This window comes from Tyto alba, unplaced genomic scaffold, assembly GCF_018691265.1.
Source record: "Tyto alba isolate M040663 unplaced genomic scaffold, T.alba_DEE_v4.0 Super-Scaffold_29, whole genome shotgun sequence".
Classification (NCBI taxonomy): Eukaryota; Metazoa; Chordata; class Aves; order Strigiformes; family Tytonidae; genus Tyto; species Tyto alba.
Window position 1 is genome coordinate 10504203 of NW_024881303.1, and position 26274 is coordinate 10530476.

The window sequence follows — 26274 nt, forward strand, 5'->3', positions numbered from 1 at the left end:
ACCTCAGCCAGTCCAGAATTCATATCATGTTTCTTCCTGGACAGAAACACTGAGGTCCAGTTATTAGTTGTTTCCCAAGTGGCAGGTCTGCACCGCACCAAGTCTATGGCATCCAGGAGCAGAACTTGGCCAGGCCTGCCTGTCCGAGTCACAAGGCTGCCAAGACTACACCCCAGAAATAATTGTATTTTTGTGACATTTTTCCTCATATTTTCTCACCAGAACAATTAACTATCTAATGTCTGGACTAGGGCCTTGCTGTGGCTTAAATACCCTGCCCCAAAAGCTTCCAATCACATTTCAAACAAGATGTAAGGAACAAATGTAATAAAGAGGGAAGGCTAGATCCAGGCTGACAGAACACTGTATACAAAGTTTTAAAGCTAAGTTCAATTAAGGCTTCCTTTAAACCTCACCATCTTCCTGCCTACACTTCACTAAATCTTCACAGCAACTTGCCAGCTTTGTTTTTGTAATAGACCAGAGATGAAAGCTAAACTTGAAAATCAGCCAAACTTTGGGTTGCTCTGCAGTTGCTCAGTTGGGTGGGTTTTTTCAAAAACTCTGCCTCATCGCTGGGGTTTTGTTTTTAGGCTATCCTTCACTTTGCAAAATCCAAACAAGTATAGATCCATCTAGGATTGCCTCTTGCCTCTGCCCTAGACCACTCCCTTTGCTATCTCAACTAGGTGCCACTTGCCCTGCCAGCAAGCACTCCCTTCTTAACCAGGCATAGTCAAATATAGAACCACCTACCACTAAGGCTTGTGAAGGATCAAGAGCACCAGCCCTCGGCCTGCATTTCCTTTGGTCTACCATGGGATGCTGCAGCAGTGATTGGCTGCAGCTCCTGTCTTCACAACAGTGGGCAGGAGGCAATGCAATGCCAAGGTAGAGGCTGGGAAGCAGCCCTAGAGAGCAGAGCTGCTCCCAGCCACAGCTCTCAGCAGGATCAGCCTGATCTTTATTCTGCTATTGCCTTTCCCCTAAACAGATGGCAAGTCCACTCTTGCACTTTTGCATCCAAATTCCATTTTGGAGGCAAGGCAGCTCTTTGCTGTGGGCTTACCTTGCCTTCTTGCACTCTGTGGTTTGTTTGTAATGCTGTTGGGAGATTTTTGAAGACCAGCTTCACCGTTTGTTGGGGCCTATCCTTAACACAGGTCATCCAGGATGACTTCCCATTCCTAACCATAAGCCCCTGCCGCACCAAATTCAGAAGGGAGCAGTCCTTCACAGCAACAGCTAATGAAGTTAGGCCTTCCAGCACAAGGTGCAGAAGCCCAAGCCTTCAGCCCTCAGCCCACTGGCCAAGCACAGAGAGGCAGCATTTACCTGATCTATCATTTTTCGCGCTTCCTCCACCTCTTTATCCTGTGACTCCGTTTCAATGGTGTATGTGCCTGTCTCGCTTACACTGTCTTCCTCATCATTCCTCCTGCCCTGGGCCGACTTTACCTCTGGAGGTGGAGCAGAGGCAGACTCCGGTTCTGACGATATAACCACGCGTGGAGCTACTGGCATGGGCAGAGGTGCCGGTTTCTCAGCATTTGACTTCCCAGACTGAGCAGTCTCCCGCAAGTACTCAGCCATAAAATCCTGAGCTATCTTTGACTTCCTTCCAACACTCCCGTAAGTTTTGGCTGATGCTCTGGAAGCAGAGGAGGATGAAGAGTTGATCCGATCCTCTGTCTTCTCCCTCTTGAAGGAGCTAGTTCTTTGGGTCCCAGAGGAGCTGTTACCGGGTTTGCCTGCCTGGGCCCCAAGGTGAGATGGTGGTGCTGCATTTCCCAGCTTCTCCGCCGGCAACGCGTTCTTGCGCTTTTCAACCTTGGTCTTCAGCCCCGGATCAGTGTCGCTCTGGGAGGAGTGAGCGCTGTGTGTGAAAGACTGTGACCGTTTCTTCCGCGGTGTGTCCTCAAAGAACTCGATGACAAAGGCCTGCTTGTTGTGCAGCATCTCATGGGGATCACGCCTCATCTGGCGCTGCAGCCTGGTTTGCTCTGTCGCACGTTCGCTGCCTGTTGTCGTCTCCTTCTCTGCCTTGGGCGCCACGGGGTCTTCAGAGTCACTCTGCGTCCCGTCCTCGTGCCTATTGCCTGGAAACAAGGTATGTAGATTTGACTTTCATATTCCCAGTTGCTGTGGCCCTGTCAATACCTTCCAGTTGAAATTTATCATTTCAGTTAAAAGAAAAAAATCCTACAGGATTAAAAAACTCCAAAGACATCTGCTGCAGTACAGGGACTGCATCCCATTGTAGGAAATAAGAGAGGCAGCTCTCTCCTGACCCCACTTTTTGCAACTGGTTGGCTATCAGGTTATTAAAAAACAGTTCAAGAAATCATTTCAGCCCCAAGGGTTTCTGATTTTGTAACACTGATTGGTTTAGACACCTAGTATTTTGTTTCTTTTTTTCCATTTAAATAAAATTGATGGCATTACTTTGCCATTCTGCCCAATTACTGTAATCCAAGATCACCTCACTAGGTTCTCTCTGTTACAGAGCAGAAATACCTTTGCAGGATCAGTAAATAAACTTTGCACACTCCATCCCATGAAACCAAATCCCCACGATGAAAATCGGATCAGTGCATTATGAGCGCACACACCTCTGAGCACCCACATTACCCCCCCTCTACAAGGGGGAAATAAACTAGAGGCTAACAGAAAAGTGAATTTGCAGGATTCTTCACTTTTCCTGAAGATTCCAGAATCACACCATGACACCCCCATGAGTTGCACCATCCTATCACCAGCCAAGCAAAGCTTAAATCATTACTTAAGAGTTCACTAAGCTTAAAGTAAGTTTATAATTATTTCCACTTATGTTAGCAACAACCATCTTTACAACCTTTTCTATGTATCAGTGATGACTGCCTCTCAGCACCTTAGTTCAGGACTCTCAGAAAGTAAATTAAAGTAAACAAAAAATTAAAAGTAAAACAAAAAAACAAACCTTTTTTTGGAGAAGGAAACGGGTGTGAAGGCACACAACACGATTCAGTCAACGACCAGGAACCTGTCATCGGGAGAACGGGGAAAGAGGTCTCTGCGCTCTAGACTGTAATATGCAGCAAGATATACTGGCTAAAATACCACGTGTTTGAAAGGAAAACTGCTCAAACCTACTTTACAAGTTCTCCAGACACATGGGTGAAGACCATTTATTACCTTGAGTTAGCTGTGAAAGATTAGAATTTAATACAAGATCCATTCAACCCAGGAGTCAGTCCTCTGAAGTTTCCTAACACCCTCATGAAAGAAGCCAGCAAACTTTGCATTGTGCCCTGAGGGCTGATAAGCTTCGTCCTTGGAAGGGAAGGTTCTTAAATTAAAGGGTCTTGTCTACAAACTCTGACAAATGCAAAACGGTGAGGACAAAAGGAAAAACACCCACTGTGCCCATGGATGCACCAACGGAACATCATGCACATCCCCTCAAGCTGCTAAGACCTGAACTCTCCAGTCTTGGTACCAGGCTTTACATTCACGACACTGTTCCTGAAAGTGAACAAATGTTACTAATGAGCCCTGACGGTGGGTGTCTCTGATCATGAAGACCCAAATCTGGTAGGCAGGCAGTGGTAGCCTCCAAGACATCTTCAAAATTAGCCCTGCCAGAAGAACACGTTACACAGCTATCGCAGATAAATGACACCCTGTTCTCTGCCAAAACAGAGGTGAATAAACTCCTCAGGCCACCAACACTGTATGTTTTAATCAAATGTCCGAAGAGTTGACTTCTTGATATGCAAATTATGCATTTAATTACCTCAGCTTCTTTCCATGCCTTATGGACTGTAAATAGGCAAGTACAGTCAGTCTAGCATTCCTGTGCATTGCTCAGGAAAATCCTGTGATGACCAGCAACTGCCTAACTCTAGTTTTCTCCAAGAGTAAAGAGCAAAACTACTGAAGCACATTTCTACCCCTGACAGCGTTCTACAGCAAGTATACAAAATCCAGTATGACGATAACAAAAATACCCAAACCCCCAAACCTTCCATCACACAGTCACAGCAGACTGAAAATAAGACTGTAAATAATCAGGCAGGGCACCTCAATGCTGCCCCTTGTTAGGAAGAACTAGAAACAAGCAGTGACAACAAAACAGCTCAATTTCCATGCCATGCCAAAGCTCAGGGCCGGGTATGTGAGACCTTTTTGACCATTGGGGCTTCTCTAAAAACTGCACACAAAACAGCGAGTGGGAGGTGTAATAGGTAAAACTCTTCATATTACAAGGAGGTTTTTTCCAACAAGGACCAAGCAAATACTCCTATAAGGGAAAACAAGGTATTGCTCTCATTTAAGAAGGATCTCAAGCACAAGTACATCTGGTAACCTCCAATATGACTTCATCAGTTAAAGCTGCAGTTCAAAATTATAGCATTTCCAGTAGTTTACAAGGCAGTAAGAATGCAGAAATCAGTGGTCTCCTCCAAGCTGCTCAATGCATGGCCCAAAAGAGACAGCCAAGCAAGCCCAAATCTTGCAAAATACATTCAAAGCCACATGCGAATCACGTGAGACCCACCAGCTGCACTAAGAACTGGGCTCCAAACTACACCAGACCTTTGAAAATCCCCAAAGAACTCCTCACAGTGACACACTTAACAGGGCACAGGGCCACGAAACCTTAAGTTTTTGAACAGAGCAGGATTTCACAGGAGCTTTAGTTTAAGAGAAGAAACCTTCTACTTTCTTCTCACCACTGGTGACCATACATATCTCAACTCTTATCATCAGTCTCTGTGTCAGGACCTTTGGTCATCCGACCAAGTGGCTCTGGTCATTACAGCCATCATGATGATCTCACTTAGCCTCTTCTGGACTACAACTAAAAAGAGGAGTCATTCCTTCAGATAGGAGAAGCCAATAGAAGAAAATCCACTGAAATACTTGTGTAAGGCCAGCCTGCCTGACCACATGAAAATTATTTTAGACATTTGAAAATCAAAATCCTTTTTTTCAATCACTGTTACTCCTGAGCTGGCCTTAGAGATGTAGAAGAACCAGATTAGAGTGTCCACAGGCCAGCATCACACATGACTTCAGGGCCAGGTGAAGAGCTTGCCAGCCAGATTCAAAACCATTAACAGTCATTAAAGAAATATTCTTCATCTTGCAAATCTGGAGCAATGATAATTAAGTCCAGTTCTCCTTGAGAGGAGAAGGGTTTTCCCCCTTTATTATGCTGCATTTGCACAGCCAACAGAACTATGTCCACATGACAAGTCATTCACTCACCTTTAAGTGTCCTCACATGAACCGGGAGGTCACTCTTTGTACTGTACACATCATCTCCTGGAGACTGCCGTCTCATCAAACTTGGGTCATTCTGGACAAGCCAGTCAGCCACTTTGCTCTCCGCTGACATCACTTCTGTATGAGCTGGTTCCTTACTATATGGTCTTCTCTGTCTGAGTGAAAATTTAGTTACATGGTCTTTTATCTTTATTTTACCAGGGGTACCATCATCAAATTCAATGGTGAAAGAGGCATGACTCTGTACAACAGGGGCTACTACAGCATCAACATCCTTTGTTGGGATCTCATGGACCTGTGTTTCTGAAGATTTTGATGGCTGCTGAAATTCTTTAGTTGGAATCTCAAAGTAACTTGGCTCTCTCCGGAAGGCAAACACAGACTGTTCTTGGGCATCTCTATAAGCAGAAATATTACCATTCAGTTCCTCTTCATGCTGGGTTACCTCTTTTGATCTTTCTACAAAAAAAAAAAAAAAAAAAAAATAAAAAATTCCATATTGAATTATTCCACAACTGCTGTTTCTAATGTTCAAATATTTCAGGGGAAACATTTTAATTTTCCCTTATTCTGGTTTCAACAGCAGCAGTCTACATGTAGGAATGTACAAATATGAGCACAAAAGAAGCGACAATTAAAGTCTTGAACCAGGATGGCTTCACACAGTAAAAATTAAGTGTGCAGAAATTTCTCCCCCCCCCCCCCCCCATCTTCTCCCACCACAAATCACCTCCATTACCTGAGTAATGTTCATCTTGCCTTCTGTCTTCCTTGTTATTTGCATCATCTTCCCCCCACCAGGAGGGCTGCCCATAAAGAGGGGTGCGATAAGTATTGGTTTCTAGGAAGAGGATAATCAAATACTTTGACACAGAAAATATCAATTTACCAGGTTCACAGAAGTTAACCACATGCTAAAAAGGGAAAAACAGCAGGGTCAGATGAGCTCATGTACCTGTTACATTGCAGTTACAGCAACAGCAAATTATACGTAACAATCAATATGTTCAGGTTCTTCATTTTTTCCCCCCTTTCTTTTTTTTTTTGCATTCTGCTGCAAGATGTGGACTCCACCTCTCTTCACTGTCTTTCATAGCTGTGTTTCCCAAACACTGGCTGTTCTCCCTTTCTAGCCTCATTATTCACAGGAAGAGGAAGATTTTTGGCAGGACAGGCTACAAAACACTAACCACAAAATTGTCTGCAACTCACCTGCAATTCAGGTGAAAATCAGACTTTTTTTCCTGATCTTAATTGGGAAGACTTCAGTTCTGCCCTTTCTTGCCCCACCATGTCCTTGGATGTTGTGAGAAATTTTTTCCAATTATTCACCACTCCCACTCTAAGTGACACACATCCCACAACAGGAAATGCTTGAAGCGTTACAAATTTAGGGAAAGTGGTAAAACCATCTCTGTACGTGTACATAAAGAAGTAGTAACCTCTTACTCTCTAAAGCTTAAAGTAAACCAAGTGGACTCCAGAGTCATTGCAGGACAGAGTTTTTTCTCATGGAAAAGCTTGCTCTAGAAGAGCCAGGCTTCTATCATTTTCTCTGCTCAGTGAGCACTCACTGGAGGATCAGAGCTTTGCTGCAACAACTGGTACCCAAAGGAGCTGATCCACTGCTGCTAGTTTTGTCTCCCACAAAACAAGACTTTATTTTGGCAGTGCCTTGGGCTGCTGCTGTTTATGCAATAGGTAAAAAGAATACACCTCAATTTCCTGTGGTATAGTTATTATTATTATGTTTTTGTAATAGTTTAAGAGAAGCAAATAAACTATCTTTTGTTCTTTTGTCTAGAGGTGATAGAAACAGAGGATAGGTCAGGGGCTGAGGTTAAGCTCCAGCTTTGTTAGCTGCTTCGACCTCTACCCGTAACAGCCATCAGAGCACACTTTACCAGCCACGTCTTATACAGTGGCTCCAGCTACAGAGCCATAGCCGGGCTTCTACTGCCAGCTGCTGCTCGGCTTGTGGTTTTAAAACCACACACTGCTCTGTGGAAAGCAGCCCTCAAACAGCCCTGCAATTCTGCATTCCCTACTTTAATAGGGACATGACAGAAAGTATTTGTTAGCATAAGGGAAGTCAGGAGAGGAAGAGGAATTAATTAAAAAGAAAAAAAAAAAAAAAAAAAGGAGCCTGATTTTATGCTGCTGTTTCTAAAGCTACACAGACCTAATGGACACCACTTCAGATGGTTTTTTTTTTTTTTCTAGAATAGTTCCAGAGATATATAAGCTCATACACTGACAGTCCACAGGCAAAACTTCTGCTTTATAGATGCAGCCCACAGGCCCTTTTCAAGAAATCTTCGTGTTTCAAAATTAACCACGCTGCCTCCCTTCACACTGAGGATCAAAAGAGGCTGAAAGTATTCCTCTCCTTTCTGCCTGGAGTACGTGGAAGATAAACTGTGTTCCCATTATGTAGGCGGCCTTTGAAAGTTCAAAGGAAAAAGCATTTCTCACCACGAATAAATTGGAATTGTCAAGCAGTATGTTTCATAACTGAGGATGGGTAAACCACTCAAGGGAGAGGGAAAGAAAGGAAAAAAAAATAAAAATAAAAATAAAAACTATTCTCAAGCTTTTCGATGAACAGAGGCACCCAAACCCAGGGTTTGGTCCCTGCTAGGTTTCTGTCGCACTGCCTAGCAGAAACCTACCACACTCTCTTCATGCCCACCAGACACCCAACCACACAGGATCTGCTCTACCAATGTCAGTCGCTTCTTTTGGGCACATGCTGCAATGGACTATCACCCTCTGAATTGCAGTATTGATCTTGGGGTTGATGGCCAAGAGGCAGTTAGGGCCAGGAGGAGGAGAACAATACTTTGGGGTGCTGAACAAATCCATTAACAACAGCCAGCTCTGTCTGAGGTAACTCATGCCTAAAGGTCAGTGGGGCACAGTGAAGGGCCCAGCCCTGAAGAATCACATGAGATTTTAGGTACTTGAGATTTTAGGTACTTGTCTCAGATTAATACAATCAATTATGAAAGCACATCAGTGGTTTATTTTAAGTTGCTGGTGGAAAAAATCCTGAGCATACTACCCTACAGATTTACTGCAAAGACCATTTTGCACTCGACTCTTGCACAAGCAGCATCTTTCCTAAGCATGGGTGCTGTTACCACTTGTACCTGGCAAGGAGTTGCCTCGTTAGAGCTTCATTTCTCTAGCACATCCCAGCCCCTCACAGGATCCCAAAGGTGCCCTAGTCCAGAAGATTCTAGTTACCTGTTCCAATAATTTTGTTTCCAAAGGGAGAGAAGTGAGCTAAGAGAGCTCCCATGCATCCTGCAGGACAGACTTCTTCCCAGAAGCTGCTCCAGGCCCAAGGTCTGTGTCCTACCTGTGCACTGAACACAGGACCTACTGCCTTTGTCCTTCAGAAGCTTTCCTACTACAGGGAAAAGGCAGCTAAGGGAGCACGTCAACCTTGGCCAGACTTTTTCTGTTGATGGGGAACTTTGGGATTGCAAGGAAAGCTGAAGGAAAAAAAGAGGATTCATAAAGAATAATGAGCCAACTCCTCTGCCCTCTCGGATTTCCCCCTCTACCCTGAAGAACCCTAATAGGTGCTTGGAAATTCCCCAGATTCCCTCTCTGACGAAAGCTTGCACAAAGCCAAAACCCGGGGGCATGTCACAGAGCACCTACAGAGAGAGCATCAGGCTGCCTCCCACCTGGGGCCACCAGGGTGGGAGCCGCTCCGCCGCCCTCGCTGCATGGCAGCAGAAGCTGCCTCCTGCCCCACCACCCCGAGCTCACACCGCCCCACCAGCAACGCTCTGCTACAGCACGAGTAACACAGCTGCTTGATTCTGGGGGGGTTTTTTTATTCCTCTCCTCTTCCAGCCTCCACAATAATCTGGAACTTCATTTTAAAGACTGCAAAAAGGACAGACTGAAAGCCGAGTCGTCACTAGCTTACTATTTGGGGGGAGTTTCAATATTTTAAGGGCAATTAATATTTCCATGGAGCTTTCATATTAATTTGAATTTTGAATAACATTATGAAGTGACACAGACCCTCATTCTCAGCTATTGCTGAAAATGTCCAGATCCTGAGCCAGGGTAAAGTTTCCCTTACGTCAGAAGAGCTACGTGAATTTGCTCCCCTGCCCATGTCAGATGCTTCTGTCCCTCCTGATTTGGCAGCAAAACCAACCCGATGCCTCTCCCCACTCCAGCTCTAACACAACAATATTGTATAAAAAGGGGAAGGAAAAATAAAAAAAGCATGCTACGATGGCAGCTAAACCAGATGGCTGGAACAGAAGTGGGCCAGGGAGCAGCTACATGTGCAGTTGTGCCAGGCAGGCTTTGCACTTCACCAGCTGGGATGTGCATTTTGGGTACTGACTTCAACCTGGACCTGCAGCATCCAGAGCAGCGCGTCTGCCTGTATCCCGAGACACACTTACCACCCTGAAGCCACTGCCTGTCTGTTATATTTTAGTATAAGATGGAAGCTCTTGCAAAAGCAGAGACGCTCGGGGCTTGCTCCAGTCAGCAGTGAGCCGAGGAACACCAATGAAAACTAACCGCTCAGTCATTTTAATGACATGAGACTTCCTCCAACTGATGGCAGCTCGTTACCACCTCTCTCCACTCCATGCCAGGCTGCCCAGATGGTGCCAATTCATTTAAACATATTTCTTGGCTCATCAATTCAAGCAGACAGCCTGAAAAACCATCCTTATAGATAGCTGAATTGAGGTCAGCACAAGCATTCAGCCAGATAAATACTGAGCTATTGGTGACCGTGTAATACAGGGAAGACCACTGACATACACATGTTCTGCTCCTGGATTTCAGTCTTTGAGGCCGTCACTCAAAAGAAAAAATGAAGGCTGTTTTAATGCAGAACAAGGGAGGTCCATTTGTTTAACAAGTCTAACAAGAACATGGCCTGTTAAATTAATACCGAACTATTGATCACCTGAAAGAGAGGCACCACAACAAGAGAAAATGAGACATGTCATTACAAAGGATGTATTTATGGAGAAGTGAATCACACAGAACACACAAGGACCAAAAGAACAGTCCAGGAGATGAAAGGGAAAGGAGAAAGCCCATGTTAATGCTGCTTTCGATCACCAAGTGGGCAGAAGAGCTTTCATGACAAGCACTCAGCCCCCACTGCAGAAGGGTCTGATTTCCCTTGATGGTGGCCCCTGTGGTCAGGACAGGACTGAGGGCTGCGCTTCGCCCAGGTCCTCACAAAGCTTCAAACCGTCACAAGGGAGAGACAGCAACAGCAAATTTCTGTGCTGACAGAAGCACACGCAGCTTTGAAGCTGTCTACAGCAAGTCATAACAAAAGCATGAGAAATCCAGCTTGCTTTAAGTCAAACCATTTTTGATTCATTATTAATAACAATAATGTCAATGTTCAGAAGATGCTGAGTAGGCTTCTTACAGCAGAGGGAAAAAAAAATACATTCTAGCTGTAATATCTTAAAATTAATTCCTTACATCTCTGCTTTTTATCTCCTTTGCAAAACAGAGAATTCAGATCTAGTAGGAAGAACCTTAAAGCAATTCTCTGACTCTTTGCTGCAGTATTTATTCCACATGTGCATGGCAGACCTAAGCCCTGGGCTTTTGTACCTGCTGTGAACATACACAGATCACAGACCCTTTCAAATCGGGCTGATAATCACAAATTTATTTGTATCAATTACATGGCCAAACCTTTAACATGCTGCAGGTACCACCACCCTCACTCAGACAAAAAGCATACACCACCACCACTCCCCTAAATTAAAGGCTAGCGTAGAGCTGTGCGTCTAAACAGCTATTACCATGATCTCATGGGGAAAGCAGCCAAAGACCATGGAAACCACTTCACAACTGGGCAAAACTCCCACTGCCTCTGTCCATACTGCCTACTGACCTCAGCCCCAGGCACCAGGAAGACTTTCGAGTCGGACACTCTGTTGAGAGGACGCCCTAATGACATGGATGCTGACCTGGCAAGCAAGCCTACTTCACGGATCCTGGGAGAAGCTCAAGCCCTGATCCTGCAGTTGGTGATGCCCATTTCAGCTGGACACTGCCAGCAGCCTCCACCCCTGGAAACTCAGGCCTGCAGCAGTTATTCAGGGGTTAGTCATCAGATTCTGCATTATCTAGTCCCATCACCCTTTATGGGCTTTCAAAAAAAAAAATATATTTAAGATCAGCCTGAGGATTAACTATGTGCTGGGAACAGAAGACCACAAAGTAGCTTACCTCATCCAGTACCTCAACTCAGGTAACAACAGATGGAGATTGTGACAGTCTTAAAATCTGCTCAGTTCAAGGCTGTACCTGTCTGCCTGATAGCTTAAGGCTTTAAACATGAGAGCTGATGGCTAGCTATTTTTAGCATTCACTAGCTGAACTGTGGGCACTTTTCTTATTCATATCCATATCCAACCCATAGGGCTTACCAAGGTCTTTGCCTCAAACATTTCACAAAGCCTGATCATTTTCTGCTTACAGGCAACATACACCCAAAAGCTGCAAGCTCAACAAGCGTAAAGACTAAATGGCTGTTTCCCATTCACTCCACTGGATCTCTTCATCCTCAGCCCCTCACCTCCTCCCATTTCTAAGCAGCTCTAATTGTTCACACTGTTTTGTTAAACCTCTTCCCTGAAAGCTTGCATTCCCTCTGCCTCTTTTCCACCCAGGCCCTGGGAAGCAATCCTTCTAAAGGCTTTTGTCACCCCAGACCTTGCTCTAATTAGTCAATGCAAATTCCTAAATACCTACAGGCTTAGCAAAACAGCTCTTTCGCCAAAGCCTCTTTCTGCTGCCACTAAGCAAGCCCACTCCCCGCAGGAATACCACATTCTTCTTTGCACTAACTATTTTAAATTGCTGCCACTCCTCCGAGCAACCAAGGAGAAGTTGTGCATGTGTGCAGCTGAAAACAAGGTGAATTAGTCACATCGCAGATGAAAAAGGGACCCACTGATCATTCTGCTCACGTGACAGAGATGCTTTTTGGAGAGTGAGGTGCTGATTTAATGCTCAGGCTTCCTCTCTTGCTTCCACAGGCTTCAGTCCAAACTAGCAAACTACTTCCAACAGAAAGTCCTGAATTCCTCCACCTCAGCAGCACTTCATTACTTTTTATACCTGTCCATCAGCCCCAGTGCACATGACATACTTCAGCATTGGCTCCCAATTAAGTACTCACAGCCCTTTTTGTCTTAGACCTGTGGTCTGTGCTCACTATGACAGAAACTAATGGAGGTCTGCGAATCACACGCTAGAGAAATGGGTCAGCTTGCCGAAGAGACACTCAATGTCCTGACTGTGAAGGTGTTCCAAATATCAACTGCTTTACGCTATACAGGTTAAAACCAATCAGTGTGTATTTTGGAAGGTGGCAATAAAAGTGAGAATGTTCATGCACCTAGGCAGCAGCAAATGTAAACTGGCTCCAGTTACCGGCAAACTGGCTCAGTTACCGGCGATGCTTTTCAAGAGCCCATGCCACTTGAAAGGCAGCTGGAGAGCTCTCCCCCAGTGAGGTTTACTACTTCTCAAATTAATTCTCATGGTTAATCATCACTGACTTCATCCCTTTAACTGCACGCTTGCGAGGCAAAGTCACAAACACCACGTGAATGGGGGAGGACAACACACAGACACAGCTAAAGCAACCCAAGGAAAGGTTTTGCAGTATGAAAAAATGGGAACCAGGCACATGGGTGCATGTGCATGTGCTTCCACACACAGCTGGAGGCAAAAACGAGAGCAGGGAGAAAAAACATGCTGGTTTAGTACACTATGTCAGTTTAGAGGAATTTTCATCAAGACAATACATGGGAGATTAAGGTCAGCCAACCACTCCACTTAGTTATCATGAAGCCTTAACAGATTTACTCAAAGTTGTATGCTTTTCTGGAAAGCTGCTGTATCTATCTCTAGGTCATCTCACCCAAGATGCTGTCTCACCCTTTTAGTTGCCTGCCCTCTTCCCTCTATTCACCTCCCTGGCTTCCTCCTCCAACAGACCCAGCAGGCAGCCTCTCTGCTAACCCTAAAGCTCTCCAATCGCTTTGCCATCCTGCTGCCGCAAGACCACCACAGAGCTGTCACTGGGATGCTTTAAAATCATATTTGTTCCTCCCATACATCATAAGGCTTGAAGAGGCCACCAACTGACATCTGAGCGAAACTGGGAAGAGACCTGCCAGGGCAGTACATACAGGAGATAGGCAGTTAGGTGAGATGGATGAGACAAGACTGCTGGGGAGGTCCTGGCCCACCACGATGGGAAACAGGGAGGAAGCAAGTTTCACAAAGGGTCTTTAAAGGCAGCAGTGGGTAAAGAAAGGGAGAAGAGAAGGAATTTTTCAAATGGAAAAGGTTTGCAGCCGGGGAACAGTGAACCTGAAACAAATGTCTCCCAGTTTGGCAGTCAGTTTCAGTTCCACATATTGGCACATTAAGAAACAGAGCCATTTAAGACCATATAGGGCTTTTTGGAAAGAAATGGCTTGTTGTTTCTTTGCTTGCCTGCCTGCCAGCACCACACCACAGCAGCCATACACTTCCTACTCTGAGTCACCGTGTCTGTTCAAACACCAGCTCACGATTAGGAAATTAAAAATAGACCAGACAGGTGCCAAAAAACTTACCAAACCTGCTCAGCCCACGGGTTCTCCAGCACACACACAGCGACAAGGCATGCGTGAGCCATCACTCCAGTTCTCTTTTCTTTTGGAGGCTAAATCTCCAAAAACTGAGAGTCTGTAATACTCAGAGGTTTATAAAGATGACCCTTCTGGAACTGCTCCTAGATCCAACCCACAACACTGTACTGTCAGAATCATGACCCAGTGCAGGGCTCAATCTGCACTTCGTACTGAATCTTGATTAACTGGTTCCTGAGCAAGTACCTGTAATTGCTTTCCTCTCTCCTTTCTCCAGCTTTGCTTGCGGGGACTCAGAGTAGACACCATGTTCCATGGGCTGCTCCGCCCTCTTCATTGCCGTGCCTTTGTAATTCATCTGAAGTTGGCTGGTGTACTTCTCATGCTGCAGAGACACAAGCAACAGTTGCAGTGTGCCCACCCCCTGTGTGCTAGCCCATGGAAAAGATAAACCACCCTTTCCCACAAACTGATCAGGCAAAGGCGAATATCACAGCTATGTTCTGCAACAAAAAGAAAGCACACCTGAGCAGAGGTTACCGAACAGCAGAAGTGCCAGCCAGAGAGGCTTTCAAATACCCCGTTTGGAAGACATTAAGTGACAATTCTAGTCCACGAGAAGGTCACTGTGACTTAGTCCTGCAAAACAGCTAATTAGGAAAGCCTTTCAAGAAAAAACTGAGAAGAATCAGAACTTAGGCCATTTTCCATTCAAAATTCAAATCCTGAAATCCCCATTGTTCTTAAAGCAACTTTATAAATTATTTCAGGTGCTCATCTGCATTATCTCGGTTCTTCAGCAAAGGCAATTAATATATATTTTAATTATTTCTCTCCAAACCCTCTCTCCAGATAGGAAAGTGATTCTGCCTTAAAACAGGCTCCACATTAACGTGGTAAATGAGATATTTAATAGTGGGTTTATTACAAGTAAATTAACAAAAGGGTGTACCCATTCAGATTACCCCTGAGTAACTTCAATGAAGCATTTGCTCAATTCTAGCTGTTAGATTTCTGATCCTCTCCAAGTCCTAAACGTGGAACCAGGGCTAAGATAGTATCTGCTAGCCAAGAGGTGATGCTTGGCGCTGGCAGCCCAGTCCCTCAACTGAACATGACAGCTTTCTTGCCTAGAGGGGGTTGCTTTTCTGCCTTAGATAAGAGGATGCTTGAATATTTTGTACCTGCTACTGAACTCTTTGTTTAAAAACACCTCACTTGTAAGAGGACTGCTCAGGAAGTAAAAATTGGGAGCGTGAAGGCAAAAATTAGATGATATACAGGAATAAATTAAGCAAACTTTAGCCTGCTGGAGGAAGTGTGATGGAGCTGGCCTAAGTCACCAGGCTCAGAAAAAGGCATCTGTGTTCCACTTCTGGGAGGGAACAAGTTCTGCTGTGCTTCAACCACAAGCTAATGTGCTGACTGTTCTTTAATACATTACAGCTTTAGTAACCTATTTTATCGGGAGTCATGAAATCATAAATAACTTCATGTTAGCAAAGGGATAAGAGAGATCAGAGCTGAGATAACTGGGAAATGTCTCTCTCCTCAAAGGAAGGGTTTTTTAAGTTCCAGTCAAAGGAGGGCCTCACATTTTGCTGCCATCAAGAGTATTTTAATATTTCACTCCACTTGACCATTATTAGAGCACTAAATAAAAGTTTTTAAAAAGGCACCTGTACACAGACAACCCTTACCTTTAATGCTTCTTCTGGGACTTTGTGTTGAATCTGTTCCAGGACATACATGTTCGAATGTTCAGAACTCGTTAAGGAAATCACGAAGGAATTGGATGGACAGATAAATCTAGCATTTAGTCACGGAAAGAAAACCAAATCATAAAACCAGAGAAGTTTAAAATACACAGGATACTAAAAGCAACCTGTGCTGTACCCCACCATGGTCTTTGTCATGCATGTTTTGCAAGAAGGAGTGCAATCATCTGCTGGCCAGACCCATGTCAGCTGAAGGACAGCAGACAAGGGGAGCAGGGCAAGAGAAGCCTGGGGGGGCACTAGCAGTTTTGTGCATGACCCAGGGGAGCAACCAGAGCCCTGAAACACTCACACCCTGCTCCTCTCCACCTGGCTGGCAGCTCCAGGCAGACCCCTCTCTCTCCATGGTATTCTGGCCAAGATGGGGCAATCTTGCACACTCTGGACAACAGAACAGTAGAGTTCAGGCCCCTGCAAGGATGCCTGGGACGATGGTGCTCTCTTTCCCTGACAAGGCCTTTCAGCCACTGCAGTTTCCTAGACGAAAAGTAAATCAGGTCATGAGCTGCCGTGACCTCTCAGGAACGGAGGTGTTCAACATGGCTGAGCCTAGGCAATAATCCTTAGCAACACTGAGAGGAAAAAAAAAAAAAAAAAAAGGAAGCATCTGGCAATGTCATCGTGAACAACCCAATCAGGACAGCACTGAGCAAAGGGGAGGAAAAAGGAAAGATGGAAAATGTTAGGCTAAAAATAAACCAAGTGATACTGGCATAGCAGGGAAACTCCACACAGTAAGTGAAACTGTAAATGGAAAAGAGACAAATGCTCTTATGCAATAGCACCCAGCTGACTGCGAGACCTCAGGAGATGCTGCCATCCACACCGTGCTGAACGTGCTATTCACAGAAAGCACTGCTAAAGAGCGTGGCACTGAAGCTGCAAAGGAGAAGAAGAGATTGTAACTGCCATAGCAACTACGCTGAAGTAAAAAGATGACTTTAAAACCTAAATTCTTTAAAGTTTTCCTGTTGAGGGCAATAAATTGTACAATTCATAAATGCAATCATTCATTTCGCATGAATACCCGTGTAAGGGCTGCAGGACTAAACACTTCCACTCAGCTGCTTAGTACTAAGAATTGCTTTCTATAAAACGTTTAAACCTGTATCGTACACTTTAAAACCTACCCACACTCTAGGCACTGGCTTATGCCTTCACTAGACTGGAGCTCACAACAAATCTTCTATGAGTTTCTCCACACATCTAGAGACCAGAAGACATGTGAACAGATACATCAAAAAAAATTTGCAAAGTTGCAAAGTCACAAAAAGCTAGAACTGAGGTTGCTTAGGGGACTGTAACAGGCTTCATCACATGTGCACTGAGACAACACCTTTAACCCCACGATCCCCGATGACAGCTCTCTTCCACCGGGCAGCACTCAGTAAGGCGCTATTTTTCCCCATGTATGCCTGAACCCTCATCAGCTGCACCCTCTTCAAATACTGATCTGAAGGCATATCATCTGTCTCCTCCTTTTTTTAAAAAAAGATACAGCAACTATCTCCCTTAAAAAAAAAAAAAAACAAAACACTGTAATGCAAGGATCTGTTATTTCTAAAATACCAAGAGACAGAGTGAGACCAAGACCAAAAGTATGGTGTTACACAAGGCCTAGAAAACCCTCCACTTGAGCAGATCCAGGATTGCACACACATCAGTTTAAGCATCCCTGTTGCAGCAGTGAGTGTTCCTGCACTGTCACTGCTTAGAGCTGAGATACCCAGATCCCTGGAAGGCCAGAGAGGCTCAGCCTCTCCTCACTGCTTCAGCTCTCTGGGATTCAGCAAGGTTTGGAGTATTTCAAGGTCTTCAGCATGGCCAACCACAAGCTGATTATCATGGGGACAACAAAAGGCACAAGAACGTGGCCTGGGGGTCAAGAACGCTCAAGAGTTTTCCAGTCAAACACTTCCTCCCCCTGCAATGGTAAAATTTAGTCTCTACCTCTATTCTCAGAAACTGCTGGACTGTTTCAACTGAAATTTCCCTACAAAAGAAAAAAAACCTGGAGAAGACACTTGCTACTTCTAAATTCAGCCTGAGTGGGTAAAGTCTGGCAGATAGAAGTAACAGAAAAAAAGTGAAAAAAAAGATTAAATACATGAAAAAGCTACGATAGGAGCCTCTACTTACCACTGTTGCTCTGCAAGCTCAGAAAGGCATTCCAGTATCTATGCTTATAGCCAATCATACAGTCACATCAGGAAAAAAAAGGAAAGGGATGAAGACAAAGGTGTTTTCCCAGACACTAGCAGGATTTATGACTCTGTAAAACAAAGCAGTAACTGCAGCCTAGCCTCCCTCCACAGAGGTGAAATTTGCTATTGCTAAAGAGAGATCCACTCTTGCCTTTTGTGGCAGAAGCAATTTGCACAAGCAAACTTCAATCGATAGAGAGTTAAGGGACTGATCACAAGCCCCAGAGCTAAATGTTGAAGGCTCAAGACCTACAAATTGTCTGAAAGCACGCATTTGGGTGAAATGAATAACAAAAACACACAAGTTGGATGAAAAAAAATACAAAGATGTTAGTTCATACAAAAGCATAAAAAATAGGCTCCCCGGCTGGTACCAGCTACAGTTGCTGCCCAAATGAAAAGAAAAAATGCAACCCTTCCTTAGAAAGAGACTGACAAGGCACTTCCACAGTCACTACTGTCAGTGCAGGGCCTGATTCAAAGTCCAATGAAGGTAGCAGGCACCATGATTAACATGCTCCGAATCAGGTCTGTGGTGGAGAAACATAACCTTATGAACCATCCAAAGGCTCCAGGAGGCAAAGCAAACACCCTTATTCATTAGTCACAATTAACACTGTTAACTCTCCATGCAGAAAACAGCATTAACCCCAAAGACTGTGTCCCACTCCCTCTTCAGACAAGGATATCATAGCCGAAGCGAATGACATCATTCAGTTTTAGGGTGATGTACTTCTGGTCAGGAATCCTCACATCATTGACGAACGTCTGCAGGAAAGAAGCACAGGGATGTTTTTTAACTGAGGGTCAAGGTGATGCATATTAGATGAACGGGGCTCCTGGAGGGTGCCCATGCCCATCTCCCAACAACACTGCACACATTCAGGGTGCACTAGCACAGAGTCAGCCAGGTGAGGAGCTAAGTTCCCTAAAAAAAAAAAAAAAAAAAAAATCAACACCAGCAAGTAGCTCCCATGGGCAAGTTAGAGCACCCCAATTACGCTTCAAAGCAAGGTGCTCTGACAGGACCTCTAGGGAGATTTACCTTTCCACCAACTGCAAATGAAATTTTAGTCCCTGACTTGAACACATAAATGAGATGCCTGAAGTTAGGAACTTCAGATGCTCTCGGTTCTTCTCCACCCTTCACAACCCGCAAGAGCAGCAAACGGTGCAACTCACACTCTTAGTACTGAGCTGGGAATCAGCTTTCTGCCGGATGTCAAACAAGACTGGTGTCAGCCCCAAGGCTTGATAAATTAACAAGCAAAGCCCATCACAGAGGAAGAGGGGGATGAAAATGCACAGGAAAACAAGCATTTGCAGTGGCATCACTATGATGTCTGAGGCCACGTTGCCCCAGACACCACAGATCAGTACAACAGGCCCTTTGCACAAAAGACTCACATACTCATTTTTTCCTATGCTCCAAGCAGTTAATTGAGGCCCAAAGAAGCTAAGTTATCCTTATAAAGGTGCAAGAAATGTACTTCATAGCTGTGAACAAACGTCTTAGATGTCTCAGATGCCTGCTTTCCAAGGGGACTCCCTAAGGGGCAATTCTCGCAGAACAACAGAGGAACAAATCAAGCACTCGTGGACATCTTTCACAAATAAACTCATGTACTTTTGTAAGAACCCAGGCCAAATAAAAAATAAATCAGGAACTCAGTTGAAGAAGCAGCAGCGTGCTGACAGGGATCAGGCACTGAGTTGCACCCAGGGCAGTCACAGACACCAGGAGTCACCCTGGCTGGCACGGTGGAATTCACCCAGCCTCACACACCGGGAACTCGCTGCTGGGTCTTTGTAGCCTCAACACAAATGCAGCTATGCTCCAAAGAATCAAAATTATGCTAGAAAATGAATTTACGTGCTTTCACCATTGAGGCACAGTCTCCTCCTCCTGCCTTCTCACCTCAGCCAAGCCAAACATGCATGATAAGACCAAGTATTAACCACAGGGGAAAAACAAATGCTGGAGCAGGAAAATAGAACCTCAGCAGATGACAGCCCCCAGCTTCCTGGCAATTTACAGAAGAGCTGGGGAACAGGCCTGTAATTTCAGAATAAAAGCGGTGAAGCTGGTTAAAAGGCACGGAATTCCTATTTGCATGGTATTTTTTAATATTTAAAAATCCCACAACAGTCAGACCTGGAACAGGAATAATTATTTGCTGAATTTTCTGCAAAACAGAAGTCCGCAAAAACCCCCATTTTGATATTGCTACCTATTCATCCATGGTTACTTCAGATAAAATAACTCAAAAGAAACTGCTTCTTGCAGATAGAAACACTGCCTTCAAAACCAAAAGACCTTTAATAGGGACTGTAGAATCAGCTGAACATTATAATAAAAACAATACAAAGCATTTCAACAATTAATATGAACCAGATCATCCAGCAAAGCCATATAATGCATTGTCGACAAGCCATTAAGTAAATACAAAATAAAAGCAAATTATGAAAATGGAATTAAAATCAAGGTCCTCAGAAGTGATTTCTCTAGTTTCAGGGGAGAAAACAAGTTTTCATTAAAATTTTCAAACAAGGACCTGTTTCTTTCACACAAAATAAATTCAATTTGGCCACAACAGTTTTTTCCAACAGAAGTGTGTTTGACCAGCTACAGAACACAGGCACAGCTATAACTGTTTTTAGTCCACTGTCCCTTCGAGCACAAGTCTATTATTAAAATGCTGTAAATTCATACACTTTAGCATATGAAGGTAAAAGAAAATTAGTGGTTCAAGCTTTCCCCCTCTTGTAAGCAGAATTTTCAGCTGCTGTTTTGCCACCATGAGTTAAATACCACAGGTTTTGAACCAGGGATCCAGCTAAGAGACCAGAACAGTTACTGGAAGTACTCCCATTTCAGCAGGGCTCTGTGCCTTCAGCTATTAGGCTAAGAAGCCTATTAGTACTTATTCTTGCTGTTTTCAGATGCCAGATCCAGCAGAACAGTTGAGGTCTGCTTTAGCCACTGTTTTTGTACAAGTTTCTGGGTTCATCTTGTGGTTTTGTGGTTGTGATGGTGGAAGGCTTCTGTTTCTAAGCCCAGAACAATGACTGCAGTAAAATCCTTACTGGGAAAGACAATTATGTGAGTCTAGCTTAGACCTACTGCAGCAGAGGAATAGCTCTGCTGGTATGAAGAAACAGTCTAAACAGAGGCATGCTATGACATTAGGACAGTTTTAACTACAATGGTGTATTTAAAAGTCACGGAATTCAGGTAGGCAGAAAAAGCCCTCACGGAGCTGCCTCACACCGAGTGAATCGGGGCAAGGGTTAGGATTCAGGCAGGCTCAGCTCCCTATTCTGGGCTTACATTATCCCTCGGCCTTCACACAAGCCAGGCTCAAGGCAGGCAAAAGAGCAATTTTTGTTATAAAAGAGGTAGCTTTAAATAGTTTCTCCCCGAAGAAATTAAATGTCTCATCATCCCATAAATCATTCCATGCACTGACAACTGCATCGCCAAAAGGTCACCCTGCACATCCTGAACAGCTGCTCCAGAATCTTCACCAGTTTAATGTTAGCATCCCCAAAATGAGACTGAATTCATTTCCTCCTCTTTTGCAGGAGGCGCTATGATTTTGTGAGCCTGAAGCATTCTACAAGGACACCAGAAGAATGGGAAAAAGAAATACAATATTCACCAAAGCTTTCCTCTTCTAAGATGAGATGCTACATGACCTCCACCTCAGGCCTTGCAAATAATTATGTACGTTTAGCTTAACTCATGCCAACAGTTCCAGTGACCCAAAAGGGCCTAAAGAGTAGAATTCAATAAGTGCACAAGTGCTTGCAGACTCAGCACGCCGCGTGTTTGCCTCTGTCAGCTGGGAGGTTTGCTACTTACGCCGTTTAAGCTCCCGAGATCCTTCACCCAGTGCTCGTCTTTCTCCTTGTCATAGTTGATTACAGCGTGCTGCTTATCGACACTGCGGGACTGGCAACGAAAGTACAATGAATGTGAGACCGGTCAGGCGTAAGAGACACTGTTAATCAAAGTAACATTTAGACATTAAACTAACTTGATATGGGGTGGGGAGAAAAGCAGGAAGGAATCAATATTATTTACTGCTATAAATAATGAAAGGATGAACAGTAAATGCTTCCATGTTGTTTAAACAGTTCACTGAAGACAATACACTATTTGCATGGAGAGGGGAAAAAAAAAATCATCACTGAAGGCTGTCAAGACAATGGCATAATTTCAATAAATTATATCAATACACAGTGAAAACAAAACCAGTTAAACAGAAAGCCTGGGCGGGCAGGATCTCAGCCAGTATGATCTAGAATTGCTCCATTTTTCACCAGCTGAAGCCAGTGGCCTCAACACTAGGCAAGTTCCTATTTGGGATTTCTTCCTATTTTTCAAAGAAAAAAAAATTTTTTTCTGAAGTTACAAACCAAACTTACTCACAACAAAGTATAGTGTTCCCAGGATTACGTCCCAGAGCTGATTTAAATTCTAAGATGTTTTCCAAGTTGGAGGGAGGTTAATAAACTTGGGATGAGAAAGAAAGCAACTCTGGGAAAATTCAAATTTAAAACTAGATTTGAGAACACTGAACTGGATAGTGATTTGGTGCCACTGGCTTTGCCACAATGCACCTTATCTTCAAAAGAGAGTACAACACCTTCAGCCAGAACAGTGTCAGACTTCTGAGGAAGAAGCGTTTGAACAAAATCTCTGGAGAGTTTTAAAATATGGCCTAAGTGTTACAGCTATAAAGACACCAGGCTGTCTGTATTTCGACCTACTGCCTCTCATAACTGGAACTCTTGCTGCAGTTGACCTCAACCGGTCACTGGAACCAGTCACTGCACCAGCACGTACACATGACACTCAGACCTCCCTGGTATCTCAGGCCAGGGGAGGGTAGGGCATGCAACCAGGGCAGGGAGACAGGCCAGGCTCTAAATCTGCTAATCCTCCTCTTCCTGGGCATCGACCAAAAAGTTCTTGGTGAAAAGTCCTTCCCTCTTCCCAAGTATAAACACACAGCTTTCCACTGCACTGCTCTCAGCAAGCCATTATCTACTTCCTTGCAAGCATGCAGAGGCAAAGATTGGTTCAGGGGAATTCCTTGGTGAAAACACAAAGGCTTTTTCTGGATAAACCCTTACCATTTACAGGAATTTTTTTCTGCCCCTGCCAATGTCAAGCACACTGGTAATATCCCAACAGCTGACAAATGGCACATCCTCCCCCTGCAGAGCGTGTCAGCCCAGAAGACCTGCATAACCCTGAAGTATCAACATGAAGCAAACATACTTGAGCAAAAGACTGCCCTTCCACCTTGTGATGTCCCTCACCCCACTCACAACATGCCACCACAAGCAGTGGCAGTGAGGAGAGGGGCAAGTGACTCCAAGCCTCCAGCTGCCTCAATAACACAGTTATCCATACACTGCTGAATTTACGTGTCAGCTCACATGAGTCCCAGCTGAAAAACGAGGCAGCACTCAATGCTTTGATGCCCAACTACTGCTGCTCAGACAGCAGTCACTCCCCAAAGAAACAACAGCTGGTGGGACGGGCAAAGACAAAGCATTTGGGGACACCTCATTTGTACCTCCTGCTATGCCGAGCCCTAAACGCGGGAACGATGTACAGCAACTCCCTTCCAGGAGGGGCACACGCAAACCTCGACCCGCACGCAGTCCCCACGCTTGGTGTCTCGTCCCAGCCTCAAGGCAGGGCAGGCCTTAGGCATTGGCAGTGAGAAGCTGCTGCTTCTCCCTGTTACTATTCATGTTAGATGCAGCCCCTCAGTCTGATTTGCACTTGTCCAAGTGGCTGTGGCAGGCATGTGCCCCGTAAGGTAAGGATGGTGCAGGTAAGGATGGTTGAGGGACCTGCACCTCAGCACACAGCCCTGAGGGCAGAAATGTCTCCAGCCAAAGCCTCAAGTGTCACAGCAGCTGATGCTTCACAAGCTGGGGTTGTACCTTGACCTGCCCTGCGGTCCCTCACACCCTTTGGGAAGATGCAAGGGTCTTCTTCTACCACCCTGCCTGTCCAGGGTCCAACCACACAATCATCAGGTAGAAATCCCCTTTACCCATCCACGGGTATTCACAGAACTACGTTTCATCCTGTTGGACTCAAAGACAACCACACACAGGGGTCCTGCCCGCACAGCACAGACGTAATGTCTTCCCTGGTCCCTCTGCTACCCAAAATTGTGGCTATCACTGTTCCCAAGGGGATGTGAGGGAACAATGATTAGCTGGTGCAGGAGTGTTTACTTTAGCTTTTTACAGCATGTCACAGATGTTCATTTAAAGATTAATAAAATTGAAAGGGAGAACAATCCCTCTAGCCCCCTTCCAAGGGCAGAAAGGCTTCCACTCCAAAAAGCTAATCCAGACAAAAAATTCAGGTAGATTTTATCTGGTACCTAGTCACAGCTCATTTTAAAAAGGGTTTATTTCTGGAAACCAGTTGTCTCCCAAAAATTCAATTTGCCCTGGATCTGACCCCGATGTAAATAAGCACAGCCTTTGGGCTGCTGTATTTTACATCTGACTACAGCCACCCAGGGTTCCAAACCAAGCAAGGCTCATTACAGGGGAGCAAATATGTATTCCAGCAGCATGATATTCCCCTACATAAAAGCAGGAAGAGGTCGCCAAAGAAACCAATGTATACCAAAAGTTCCCATCTTGCAAGGAAGTTTCAGCTGTGTTGAAGACAGTCAAGGCATGCAGAATTTGACCCACAGTCCTGATACTACCTTTCAGTATCTCTTTAAAGAGCGCATCAGGAACATGGCAAACTGTTACACATATTGTACTTCTGTGAAATTTCATTTTTTTGTGGAGAAGAGAGGAATCTTCTCAGGTTTTTTTATGATAAACCAGAAAACATCACAGGAACTGGCAGCGGAAGTCACTAAGGGCCCGTCTCCAAGGAAACTCAACTTAAAATAACTAAAAATTACACCTTATTTATTTTGATGCCAAAGTTCACTCTTACTTGAGAACCGAGGTGTAGTTTATTTCAACATCAGTCACATTTAACATAAACCACTCTTGTCTGCAGTGACAGCAGTAACCCAGTGGCTGATCGTGCTTTTGTTCTCAGAGAGGAGCAGACTGCCTCGATCCCACTTCCAAAGAAAAGACTAACCAGAATCCAGACTAGTAACAGCCGAGAGCCCGAGAACAGTCCTGCAGAAGTCACTTCAGCCCAGCAGGCCAGTGGTTTCTAATGCATGACCCACTGAGTCACAAAAACTGATTTAAGAAGCCTGAGTCAACACGTGTTACAGAGCAGCCCGTGGCTGCAGATCTCCCAGTGGTCTGCAACTCCACTGGAAAGATTTTTAGGCATCTATAAATTTCAAAGCTGCAATTAGGTTGACTGAGTCACAAACACAAGAGGACTCCCTAGCTTAAATGCACGCTTGCATCAGATGTTGAGCCTTGCTTATGATCAATCACAACCTCCACAACAAAAGGCAAGACCGATCTATCTGTTGGGAGGAAACAGAGGGGTCCGAGTGGAAAAAAAAAAAAAAAAAAACAAAACAAAACAAAACAACCCCACAAATTTCCAATGTAGTGTTAAGAAAATCTGAAGTGCCTATATCTGAAAGTCAAAAGTAGAAAATAACCAGTACACCCTGTTTCACCAGAATAACACTTGCAATGGGTTAAGCAGCACTCCTGAGCTATGGCAAGGATCACTGAGATTCTGCTTGGATCCAAACAACAAAACCAGAGCTGGAGCAACCTCAGATGAGATTGAGAAGAGAAAGGTAGCAAGGAAGGAAGATGTCCTCCTAAGCACTAGTGATCTGCAGGTCAGAAATAAGGCTACACTCTGAGAGGCTGGGAATGAAGGAAGAACACACTGTTCTCACCACGACCCAACACTGGACCTGTTATCAAATGAAAACAACTCTCAGGAAAATACAATGTGTGCTTTTCTGATTAACAACATTTACAGTTCTCTGAAGGGAAAGCATGGACACTGATTTGTTACTACACTAAGCTCATCCAGGGCTTGCATTTCCAGACATTCAAATCACTTCCTAATATAAGGCTGTCCTGCTTCTCCATCATACTATCTACAGTGCATCATGTTTTAAACACCTAGTAGACAAAATGCATATGCAACATGTATCTGAAGACAGAGGTATTTTATAGCTCATCTTTCTTCCAAGATTATACTAAGCATATAGTCCAAATCACAGATAGGAATGGCAGCTCTAGGTCTGACAGTCCCATACCAGGACCAACATCCTGGATCATCAATCTCCAGTCATGCAACCAGGCAGCTCGCCTGTGATCCTCAAAACTGCGCGCATCAAATCAGCAAAAGCT

The 26274-nt window shown here is 44.5% G+C and overlaps 1 protein-coding gene across 9 annotated transcripts in view; it reads right to left on the bottom strand.

The window, feature by feature from the left end:
- The window catches only part of CEP170B (centrosomal protein 170B), a 58585-nt gene that overhangs the window by 23318 nt on the left and 8993 nt on the right, over window positions 1-26274 (bottom strand). For 5 of the 9 annotated variants that reach the window (XM_032981593.2, XM_042799065.1, XM_042799064.1 and 2 more), the window contains exons 3-10: window positions 21791-21880; window positions 18615-18693; window positions 15644-15702; window positions 14190-14328; window positions 6011-6112; window positions 5254-5730; window positions 2960-3022; window positions 1336-2099 (exon numbers count right to left, since the gene is read on the bottom strand). In XM_032981593.2, coding sequence (XP_032837484.2) covers window positions 1336-2099; window positions 2960-3022; window positions 5254-5730; window positions 6011-6112; window positions 14190-14328; window positions 15644-15702; window positions 18615-18693; window positions 21791-21880 — 1773 coding nt within the window. The remainder of the gene's footprint in view (window positions 1-1335; window positions 2100-2959; window positions 3023-5253; window positions 5731-6010; window positions 6113-14189; window positions 14329-15643; window positions 15703-18614; window positions 18694-21790; window positions 21881-26274) is intronic. The other 4 variants (XM_032981601.2, XM_032981600.2, XM_032981599.2 and 1 more) reach the window with 1 other exon arrangement.